Source organism: Notothenia rossii, assembly GCF_949606895.1.
Source record: "Notothenia rossii genome assembly, chromosome: 10".
NCBI lineage: Eukaryota > Metazoa > Chordata > Actinopteri > Perciformes > Nototheniidae > Notothenia > Notothenia rossii.
The window spans coordinates 45151647-45163349 of NC_136908.1; the positions used below are offsets into that span (position 1 = coordinate 45151647).

General features: G+C 39.5%; 2 protein-coding genes across 2 annotated transcripts in view; both read right to left on the reverse strand.

Annotated features, from left to right (window-relative positions):
* The window catches only part of LOC307023226 (adiponectin receptor protein 2), a 41248-nt gene extending 40382 nt beyond the window's left edge, over nt 1-866 (reverse strand). Inside the window, exon 1 of the mRNA XM_079656351.1 lies at nt 708-866. The gene's annotated coding sequence lies outside the window, so the exon portion shown is untranslated. The remainder of the gene's footprint in view (nt 1-707) is intronic.
* Nucleotides 867-9233: 8367 nt separating this feature from the next.
* The window catches only part of LOC307022774 (protein Wnt-5b-like), a gene marked incomplete at its 5' end in the record, with an annotated part of 15982 nt that continues 13512 nt past the window's right edge, over nt 9234-11703 (reverse strand). Inside the window, 2 exons of the mRNA XM_079655667.1 lie at nt 9234-10850; nt 10943-11101. Coding sequence (XP_079511793.1) covers nt 10551-10850; nt 10943-11101 — 459 coding nt within the window. The 3' untranslated portion in view covers nt 9234-10550. The remainder of the gene's footprint in view (nt 10851-10942; nt 11102-11703) is intronic.

Consider the following 11703-nt stretch of genomic DNA (forward strand, 5'->3'; position numbering starts at 1 on the left):
AATGAAATACGTTGAAGTGCGCAGTTAAAGAGCAAAATGCGCCACTCACCAACGCAAACTCCGACACAGAGAGAGAGTAGACAGGAGTCAACACAGGCGAGCAGCGAGACAAAGAAACCCAAACTCCAGCCAGACTAACAGTTCATGTTTACAGCGACAGTTCGTACTTTAATCACCCATACAAAGGGGGCGATTTTCTATATGTTTACCCAGAAAAACAGTTTAACCTTACATTTGACCTAAGCTGCGTCGTCAAAGATAAAAAAAAAAAAAGGATGCAGCCTGCAGCCCATCGGCAGGCTATGGTGATGGTTTGTTTACACCGAGCTAGGGAGAAGGCTATTCCGCTAACAAGAGATGCCACATCCCAAAGAAGCCAGATAACTATTTACCAGAGCCTGTGTTGATTTTGACAGCTTACCACATCGACCTTTAAATATGCCTTTAAATATACCAATTAAAGCCTCCACGTGGGGGATAACGCCTTGTAAAGAGAGCGCGAAGAAGTGCTTTCTTGCTGGCTAGCAGATTATGCTCCTCTGTTGTTTTGACAGCCAGAATTAGCTGGATAGCAAAGCTGCTAGCTGGCAGGTTGCATTCAGAGGGGCGCTAACGTAACGTAGGGAAAGTATTGGGTGAATTCAACAGTCGAAAAACAAGCTAGAACAACAATAAAAACAACCGACAGTGTCCGTCGTATTATTCACCTGGTGCAGATGTCTGGAGATGAATCCGTCCTCTGGGTAATGTGACACAGATATAATTGTAGACTTGTAGTCGCAACTCTGCTCCTCTGTTCACTGAACGCTTATCTGACTGTCGCTAGACTAAACTGGACTCAGCGACGTCGGAGGGAGGCAATCACTGTGTGACGACACTCGCATGAGGGACAGAGAGCCAATCACATGTCTCAAAGAAAACTAAACACCAACCAATGAGGACCAGGAACAGGAAGAGGCTGGAAATGTGGTACGATGTTGTAGTTTTTACCGAATTTGATTTACAATTGTGTAAACAAGTTTATATAGCAACATGTATTGGATGGAACAAATAGATATGAGGGGTTATGAAATATGATGCGGACTGTGTCACAATCATAGACTGTGGTCACAATCCATTTAATATGGTGTGCTTTGTGTGTAGCCAGCAGCAGTCATTCAGAAAGAAACGTGTCTGGGAGGCAACTGCCATGTGGACGAAATTGAGCAACAGCCAGACTACCAGACTAGAATTATTATGACCACCACGTGATGTCTTCAAATTGCTTTGCTTTGGCAAAAACATATAGTCCAAAACATAGAGATTTGTCAATTTATAATGTAAAGAAGCTACAATCCACAGCAAATCCTGCCATTTAAAAAGCTGAAATGAGCAAAGATTTTGTATTTTTGCTTGACACACAACTGCAACGATTAATTATACAATTGTTGATCATTGATTTAATTGTTCCAGAATTAATATGGGGAGAGTGGGGTAAATTGAGCCATTTTTTTTGTTATGCTGCTGTCCTCTAAGCAAGGAGAAATGACACAGTAAAAATGAAAACACACACCCATAATTCAGGATGTCTCCTATCGATGGCAATGATAAGAATTAATATTTGATCAAGGGCAGTGAAAATATTACTTCTAAAGAAAAAGTGGTCTTGTGGCTCAACTTGCCCCGGGTCAGGGGTAAATTTATCCAGGTCAGGGGGTAAATTGAACCACTGTTCAAACCTGGGCATACCTACAACACATCAACTCTTGTGTGGTGTTCGGGTCAAATTGACCCGATTTCCATTTTCAATTAATACAAATATATATAAGGATATTTTCGAAACTCAATGGCCTGGGCTTATTTATTGCGAAGGACATGTGGAATTGTTTTTATTTTTTTCCACTTATGAAAAAATGCCCACCCGCATTTATGCCCTTCATAAGAGGTTCGGGTCAATCTGACCCGGATAAAATACCAGGACAGACAGAGAAACACACACAGAAACACACACCACACATACACACACACACACACACACACACACACACACACACACACACACACACACACACACACACACACACATACACACACACACACACACACACACACACACAATTGTATGCATAGAGAAGCTGTTTGATCCTGTTTTTCCTTGATCTTTACCCTTTATAGTGTGTACACAAAACTATCCTAGAACATTATAAAACTTTTAGATCTTCCAGAAATGTATAAACATTTTACATTTTCTCGCACTGTCCCCCTCGCACCTGCACGCCGGAGGAGGGACTAAACAGAGACATAACCTCACATTACAGTATAGTGCAGAATTATCTACCAACAAAATGGCCAAAAGATATTCTGCTCAGAGAGCCTTGGAGCTAATAATGGATGAGAGTGAGTGGAATGCATTAGAAGAACACGGTGAAGTGGAACAGGAAGACATTTCTGAAGATGAGGATAATGTGGAGGTAAACTCAGAATTTGACAGCAAATTGGAAGATGAACTTGACTCAGAGCCAGCTGCTGGAAGACCCCCACAGCCAGCCGCTGAAGGACCCCCACAGCCAGCCGCAAGAAGACCCCCACAGTCAGCTTCTGGAAGACCCCCACAGCCAGCTGTGAGGTCGGACTTGCCCATTGACTCTGATGTTCTGCAGCGTCACTTCATCAATATATTTTTCGGATATACTGGATTTTATGAATAGTGACTGTTAATTGTTTTTATTTGCTTTGTGTTTATATCTGTTCTATCTCATTTATATGGATGTTTCATCATCTCTATATATTTCACAGCCAAATACTTTTGGACGTGTGGTTCTTGTGTTTCAATTGCTGTTAAATTGCTTTATTTCCTTCAGGGCTTTGATTATTATATGACAGATTAAAAATAATAAACATTAATGAAAAAATGTTTCATTTACATTTGTCCTAGAAAAGCATGAGCAAAATGTAAACCTAGTTTTTATTACAGTGCATTTTTTTTTTACATAAATTACATTTTTATCACAAAAAATGATAGACACTTCCATTGTTACAATTGATCTAGCAAAGAGTATTTTCAAAAACTAATCATATATTTCATTTATATTGTTGGGGAATGAGTTAAAGACAATATATATAAGGAATTGTGCATGGTGAATTTAGTTCTGTATTTTTTTCAAACCCTGAAATATGTCCCTGGTCAATTTGACCCAAACTTTGCCAAAGGGTGCGAAATGTGAACATAACACAAGGGTTAAAGGTAACTATAAACAATAAATAACAAACCAAATACAAGTTTAGCTTTTCAAATATTTTTAATATAAATTTCGATTGAATTGATTGTTTTTTCTTTTAAAAGGAAAAGTAATCATACAAATGGTGATACAATTTCATACATCTTACCAATCAAACACAGGGTGAATTCAACTTTGAATGTAGCCTACAATGAGCTCTTATTATCAACTTGGCCTACTTTCATTCATTTCTCCATTGAAAAACTGGCTCAACTTACCCCAAGGCCCATTGTTCACTCTACCCCATAGCCACCATTTTAGAAAAAATAGCCTAGCATTAAAATTCAGAGTCATCTTTAGCTTAATGATTCACATGGTTTAATACGCTGCAACACATCAACATATACAATATATGTGTTTAAACCTGGATAAAAAATGTTTTACATGACAGCCGATATAGCTGACATCTAGAACATTTACTTTGACAAGCAAAAAACGTTTTTTTTTTAAAAATGTTTACTTACCAGACCACAATGAGTGGGAGAGATTGCCTCTTTCACAGGCAATTTGAAATGGGACGAGCTTGCATAATTTCTGGTTACGTGATTACAACTATAAGGCGTTGCCTGGTTACAGGGGGTGGTTCAACTTACCCACTGGCACAACTTACCCCCTTCTCCCCCTACATGTTTCTTTTATGATGTCATCTAAAACAACAAGTGATTCTGTAGTTGTACTACTACTAACATATTTACAATATAATATTATATATTCATAAGTAAGTCTAGCAGATCGGTCATAAATCCTCACCATGTGATACGCAGCTACAGTATACAGGATGAATAAAACATATGGGAGGTGCAGTGGGATAAAATGGCTTCATACTGAGAGTCACACACCACTATCAGATCACCTGCTCTCTGCCCTTTCTGCTCCCTGGGCCTACACACACACACACACACACACATACACACACACACACACACACACACACACACACACACACACACACACACACACACACACACACACACACACACACACACACACACACACACACACACACACACTCGACGCTAGTTAACTCTGATTGCATGATTGTGTAAATTGATTTATTGTGATGCAAGGCTGTGGCAGCTGGGTGAACTCAGCACAGTTCAGCAGTTTCATTGGTCTGGTTCACCAGGTTTAAACACTAAACACGCTCAATAACTTTTTCAACACATAGAGTGTTTCTTTTGTTTTCAGGGCAGAGGAGGCCTCAGAAATACCTTTTGGAAGAGGTGGCCTCTAAAAAATGTGAAAACCCAGCTGCCATTGGTGTTCTGAAGCAGATAGTGGTATCTCTGCTGAGACAGTGTGCCGTTATGTCAGTACTTTGACCCGATTATTGTTGTGTGTGTTCCTGGGAAATAGGTTTATCTTATCGCACCTTACCTCATTGAAAACTCGTAAATGATGAGTGCACATTTGTATTTCATTTGATCTGAAAGGACAGTGTAAGGGTTTAACTGTACTCTGAGATATCAAAAAACAAGATAACAAATTGGTTTAATTAAAGTTATATAATAAGATACAAGAACTGCATGTGACTGCCCTATATTTCTACACATTGTCAAAGTGTACCAAGCTGTACAGTATTTTTTATTCATGACAGCTTCTCGTTAACTTATAATGTGTTAAAAATGATTTGATACATGCTCATTATTTACTCAACGCACTGTTTTATTGACTAAGCCAGTATTTTTTCAGCTTATCGGTTGAACTGGTTGGCCGGCATAGAGTTTGTTTAAAAAGTCCACCCTAAAGGTTCACATTTAAATATATAAAAGTTCTGTGTTTCTAGAGTTCTGTGACAAGGCACATTGTGTCTTCGATGGTTTGGTTAAAAAGATCTTCCCTGAAGTCACAGCATACGAAGTGGATAGCTTTAAAATGCTCTTTTTTAGGAATTTGTCTCAGTTATCCTTATTTCTCCTGGTAACAGCAGATGATACTGAATGACAACCTGTTTGCCAGCATCATGGTCATTTGTATTTCTCAGTCTGATTGGAAGTTAAAAAATGTCATCTAATTGCATCATCCAAGTTAATATTCTGTTTCATCTTAAGATTTAAATAAGTGTAGAGTTTGAGAATGACATTGATTGCAGATTCTGAATCATATTATTTTTTATTACAGCCAGCACATGATCTGATATGCTTCTCAACATCTGGAGTCTCTGCTCACACCAAAGACCTTCAGCTCCACAGTGAATATTCAACATGCATTGGCATTGCGAATGTCAGAGTATTGCAGCGTGTTTGCATAACCTGGATTTCTGATTGCACCATGTACACATTGCTCACCCAGCATTTCAATGTTTCTTTGTTGCTCTATCTGTGTGTATATGGGAGTATATGTGCAGACATCTTCCTGGGGGAATGTGATCATCTAGATATTAGCTTCTGTACCAACTGGAGCTTCAAAGCATAATTGGCTGCTTTATGGATAATTTAAAACTCAGTTAAAGAAATGGTAACCATGCACAGTTCAATGTCTCTACAAACATAGTGTGTAAAATATGTGTGATGCTTTCTATCTATACACAACATCGGAGGTGTAGTTCAAACACACAGAGGAAAACACATTTAAATATATACAATGAAAAATGATAGAATAACCATAGATAAATATGGTAACACATCACTCCTCTTGCTCTAACATCATTATTTCCAATATACCTTCCATTAGTTGTGAAGGGTGTGTTGGTGTTGTGTGTTGCTGAGATAATGGCCTCCACAAGTCACAGCAGGTAGACCACACCTGACATCAGGCAAAACCAGTCCCGATTTAATACGAAGATCCCACATATGCCCACCAACCCCCTGATTTAATACACACACGCAACCACACAAACACACCACTCAAACAGGGCGTGACAGAAGAGAAGGGAACAGGTACGAGCACACCTTGTTCTCTCTTTCACAGGTCATGGAAATGTTTGACAAGAAAATAATTCTGAGTTAATATTAATAATACGGTCCAGGAAATGGTTTATTGCTTAAAAACAAGAATATCTTTTCATTCATTGGTGCTCAGTGTTGACTTTGAATGTCTTCACCTGCTGCATGTAATGATTCAGAAATGATGCCAAACTTTTCATGAAGCCTGGAGTGACTCTTTGCATATTTGGTGTCACTGTTCATTTTTAATAACTTTGTCTAGTCGCTGCTCTGAATTCCCTAAAGTGGTTTGATGTGAGCGCCATTAATGGATTTAGTTCGCAGATGAAGATGAACCCTCCTGTTATCCTCAGATTGACTTTACACCCTGTAACCTCTGGTGTCAATTTGACCCCAGTAGTTTAAAACTCAAGACAATGATCACATTCCAAATTGTCTCTGGTGCTTTAGGTATCTTAGTTGACTACCTAAATAACCTTTTAAATAAAACATTACCCCAATCTTCCCCCCTACAGACCCCTTTATACATCCAGAATTCCTATTATGTGTGAAAAATATATAAATCACCATAAAATCTCACTGACTGAAATAAAATGTTAGAATAAGATCTTTTTGATGTTGTTAAAGGACCAATGACTAAAGCAGAGGGTAGTTTTTTTTTACAATGATACATTTGCATGTAATAGTCACCTCAATATCATCCTACACAATCAACACAAATATGTGTAAAATATTGACATTTGTATATGTTTTATACTCCTAAAACAGCCTGGGGTCAAATTGACCCTAAGGAACACTGATGCGTACAAAGCGCATACAGGACATTTAAAAAAGATCTTCATGTTCATTTTACGTTTACCCATCAGTCCTCACTAAATTAGGAAAAGTCATGAAATACTAAGCAAAACAAATAATGTGACCCATTTTTTTAGATACGTTAAACATTGAATGGGGTCAAATCGACCCCAAGGATAACAGGAGGGTTAACATTTTAATTTTGTTGTTTGCATGAGCAAGTGTTTTTGCAAAGGAATAACCCCGGATTATACTTTTATATAAGTATATTTTTCAAGAGATACAACTAAAGCCATTAACACTCTAAACATGTTGAAAACAGGATTATGGCATAAATAACAACTATTTGCATCCTCTTTGATCTCTCCAGAGAGAGGGTTAATAAAGTGCAAAATCTATTTATCAGTGTGAATAAAGTGATGTGAGTGTTCAACTTTGAACTCTCAGTACATTTACTGAATCTACAGCGTCATCCCAAGAATTACAGAATTGAGAAGAATTATTCTGGTTTACTGGAACTGAGCAGTCCATTCTGCTCCAGCCGCAGCTTGTATATATATACAAGCTGCATATGTAATTCCTCCATATATATATATATATATATACGTATATATATATATATATATATAGGCCTATATATATATGGATGAATGACCTTACACATCAGTGGCTGAGCATCAGGGATAGACTGGCTCTTTGAGCTCTGTGTGTGTTTCCAAGAAGACAGAAAAGGAGAAGGAAAAAAAGGGAGATGCTTGACCCCAATGACATCCTAACATATTTGCACTCAAGGGTTCTTCTGGGGCAACATCCAGTCTGTTTTAGATGTTGTTGTTTCCCCCTGCTGGACCCAGAGGGAGCTGCTCCTCTCCTGCTAACATATGGGAGAGCAGGCTGTGGAGGAATTACTGCTAATTGTTCAATGCCGAAAAACTGCATGGGTATCAGAAAATATGTCGTCTAGCAGTCATTTAATCCAACTGCAAAATGGCCAATTCATGCCACTAAGCAGCTTTGGGTCATTATAAAGCAGCTGGCAGAACACACAGCATTCCTGCAGGTAAGACCAGGGGTCGGATCAGGACTCTTCCTGAAGCTCTACTAGGGTCTCAGGCTGGTTTGCGCACAGATGCACACACACTTTTGTGTGGCTACATTTTTCGTCCTACTCGGCTGCTTAGCTGAGAGCAAACGCTGTAAAAAGAAAGATGAGAGAATATTTATAATAAAGTCTAAGCTGCAGGACAACTCATTTCATCAAACACATGAAGAGACAAGTCAAACTTCAAGGTGATGGAGGGGGCTGAATAGAAATGTATTTGTATTATTGTGTTGCTTCCTTAGGGCTAAATGTAAGAACTGAGAAGTTGATGTAAAAAATAAAAAAGAATGTTTTTTTGTTTGTTCCTGAGAATGATGCCAAATGTACAAGATCGACTTAAGGCACCAAAGCTGCAGACAGAGTGATGGTGAAATCAGCGCCAACATCCTCAGTCCTCCACCTGCACAGGAACAGACATAACAACTACATTATAATGATAAGGAAAACATGGGAACATTCTCGAAAAAGAGCAAGAAATGGCGCTGTGAAAGAAAGATAACATTACCTTTGTTTTAGAGGTGAGCACAATGAAGTTAGCAGCATCACGCAGCGGATGGCTGTCAGGTGACAAGGATTAGAGACACCACCAGGATGCACTGTCCTTCCACACAAAGACAAAAACAACAATCACACAGACAGAGGCAGTACCACAGGGTCCTCATGCCGCTCTGCTCAGTTGTCTAATCCAATTATAAGCAGCTACAAGTCGTGGGATTGTTGGTCTCAGTACACACCTGTGTAACCATGACTGTGAGCTACACATTTCATCACTGCAGATTTAGGATGTGACAGTGTTTTTCGTTGCTACATTTTATGTCATGCTTTGATGCAATACAATTATGAGGCCATTCATCAAAATCAGTTAAGGGTTGTTTGTAAAAGCCAGTTGTGCACAATTGTCATCTCATCATATTGTAGTAGAAAAATAATGCATATTAGTATACAAACCACCATAAGAGACATTAAGCCAGTGCTTCAGACTAGAATTACTTAGTCCAATTATGTGTCATTTATAATGTTGGCATAGTTGTTTTCAATGGCACTACTGTACGACTTCACTCCTTTTAGCAACTGCAGCATCATTTTCCCAAACATCCTGGAAATGACTAAGACGTGTCTGTCGTTTGTAAGAAACGCCGGCGGGGATCAAACTTTTCCAAAAGAACTGCAGCAGACTCAAGAACAGCACAAAGCTTTGTTTTTGAAGACTAGTTTATCAAAAGAATACACAATAATACTCAGGTATAAAACATAGAAAACAGAAAATGAAACACAATAATAAAATATACCTTCTTCTCTGATCTACTACTTGTTTAAAAGTAGTAATAAATTGCAGTCTTTCTGTTTTTCCATGTTCAAACATTCATTTCCCACAGCATGTTCAGTCCTCTTCAGTCCACTCTGTCATCTTCATGGTTGCTATTGATTGGATTAGATTATACACTTAAAATATTCTTGCAAAATTCATGGTAATACAGAATTATAAAATGTTAGAGTCGACCCCACAGGGCTTTTTGTTGACAAGCTGCATAACAACATGAGATCAACAGGTCCACTGGCAGTGTCTCTTAGTGCGGTTCATTAAGGCAGAGAGAGCATGCATCTCACTGATGGAGGCCTCGCTCTCTTCACTGTCAGATGAAGGACGCCGTTGTTTAAATGTTCGTGGAGCCAAGATGGCTGCAACCAGCGAGCCTCATTACCTGCGCAGACACACGGTCAGGTCACAGCTGCTGGAGGTCTGCTCTAACATGTGTCTCCTGGAGGATTAAGTGTTTTGTTGACAAATCATCATAAAGTCCTTCTCATTGTACTTGAACCTTTTCCCTCGATTCCATCCTTTCGTGTCAGTCTGGACATCTCGGGTGTCCTCTGTGAGCATGTTTCCCACACATCAGCACACCTCACGTCTGCAGGAAGTTCTCTTGCAGGGTTGAAGTTCCAAGAAAGACACAGGGACACTGCTCAGCCCTCACATGGCTTCAAGCTCCAAGAGGACTTTGATGACTCCTGAACCAGTGAGTTGTATGGGTCCAAAGTGTGCCTGCAGTTTGTTTGAGTCTCTTTAAATAACAATCAGAGTTGTATATTCATTTATTATTTATTAATATATTTATTTCATCTTTTATCACACTGGTCATAGGTGTCCATTTGTCCTTTATATCCTTCATCCATTTAGTCCTTCTTTGCTTTCCTCCTTCACTCAGGGTTGTGATCAGGATATTATGCAGGGGGAATCTCAGTTGATCAAATAAAAAGTTGTTCAAAAAGCGAGGAACAAATCCCATTCCTCTGTGCTTCCTCCTTTTGTCCACCTCTAAATCTTTACCCATCCACTGTAGCTATGCATCATTGTGCTAGTCACAGACACACAGCTGCTTTCCTCTAGATGGAACACAGCAGGTGACATAAATGGAGCAGGGTAAAAAAAATGGATCTTAAGTCTTAAATTATCCTGAACAAAACCCTGAAAATTCAGACTTAACTTCCCCCCCACCATCCGCTTGTGTGCTATTTACACACAAACTGGTCTACGAGGGTGGAGCAACGCTTGCACTTGACGTAGCAGCACCAGTGGAACTTGCAGTGGCAGCGCTCGTGCTTGTAGATCTTGAACTGGTCGTACCCTCGGCCGCAGCACATGAGCTCGCAGCCATCCATGCCCTCCGAGGTCTTGTTGCAGAGGCGGCCCTGCGTGCCCAGGGACCCCGTGGTCTCGTTGCGGAGGCAGTAGTCCGGGCTGGGGTCCGTGTAGACCAGGTCCTCCGGGCCGGGGGGGTTGAAGCGCTTCTCTACCAGCTCCAGCTTGCCCTGTTAGAAGTGGAAAGAGACAGCTTGTGTGAGATGATTGTTTCAGGGTTTTGTTCGTGACTCTTCCTCTGCTATGCGTTATGTTTGTATACCTTGCGTCCAATGCGCATGGCCGCCGCGCTGTCATACTTCTCCTTCAGGAACTCGCCCACACTCCTGAAGTCGGCCAGCTGGAGCCAGCAGGTCTTCAGACTGCAGGACCCCGAGACCCCGTGGCACTTACAGGCCACGTTGGCAAGGTTATAGGCCGCCTGGGGAGGGGAGAGAAAAGGACAAGATGTTAGATATGTTTCTTTATATCTGATGAAATCACTGTCTTTCATATTCCTGCTATACAGATCCAATTGAAATGTCCGTACTCCAGGTGGAACATGCTGTAGATTCAGAAAGAGACATTTCAGCGGCGGTTTCAGCTTGCAAAAGAGCACTTAAAAAGCCACTTGTCCTGCCTCGATTTTGACTTCCTTGAATATCAAAAGATTTTTGTAAGGTAAAAATACAAAATTCAATTAAAAAAAAGAAGAAATTTGAACTGTCAATAAGAAAACTATGATTATGAAACACTCCATTTGTCCTCCTTTGATATTTAATGGTATTATTTTAGGGATATTTTACTAAAAGACCGCTAGCTTTATTTCACCAACTGCAGGCTCAATATATCCTCAATGTTGCTCTTTTAAATCCACATTTTCTAGCACAGATATTATTTGTCACCTTTATAGAATGTAAGTTAACTGACACACACATTACATATTTACCAATCTCAGGACTTATTTTATGTCAGTATTATCAGTATTTATTTTATTATTATTATTATTCGTATATATTATTATTATTATTATTATTATTATTA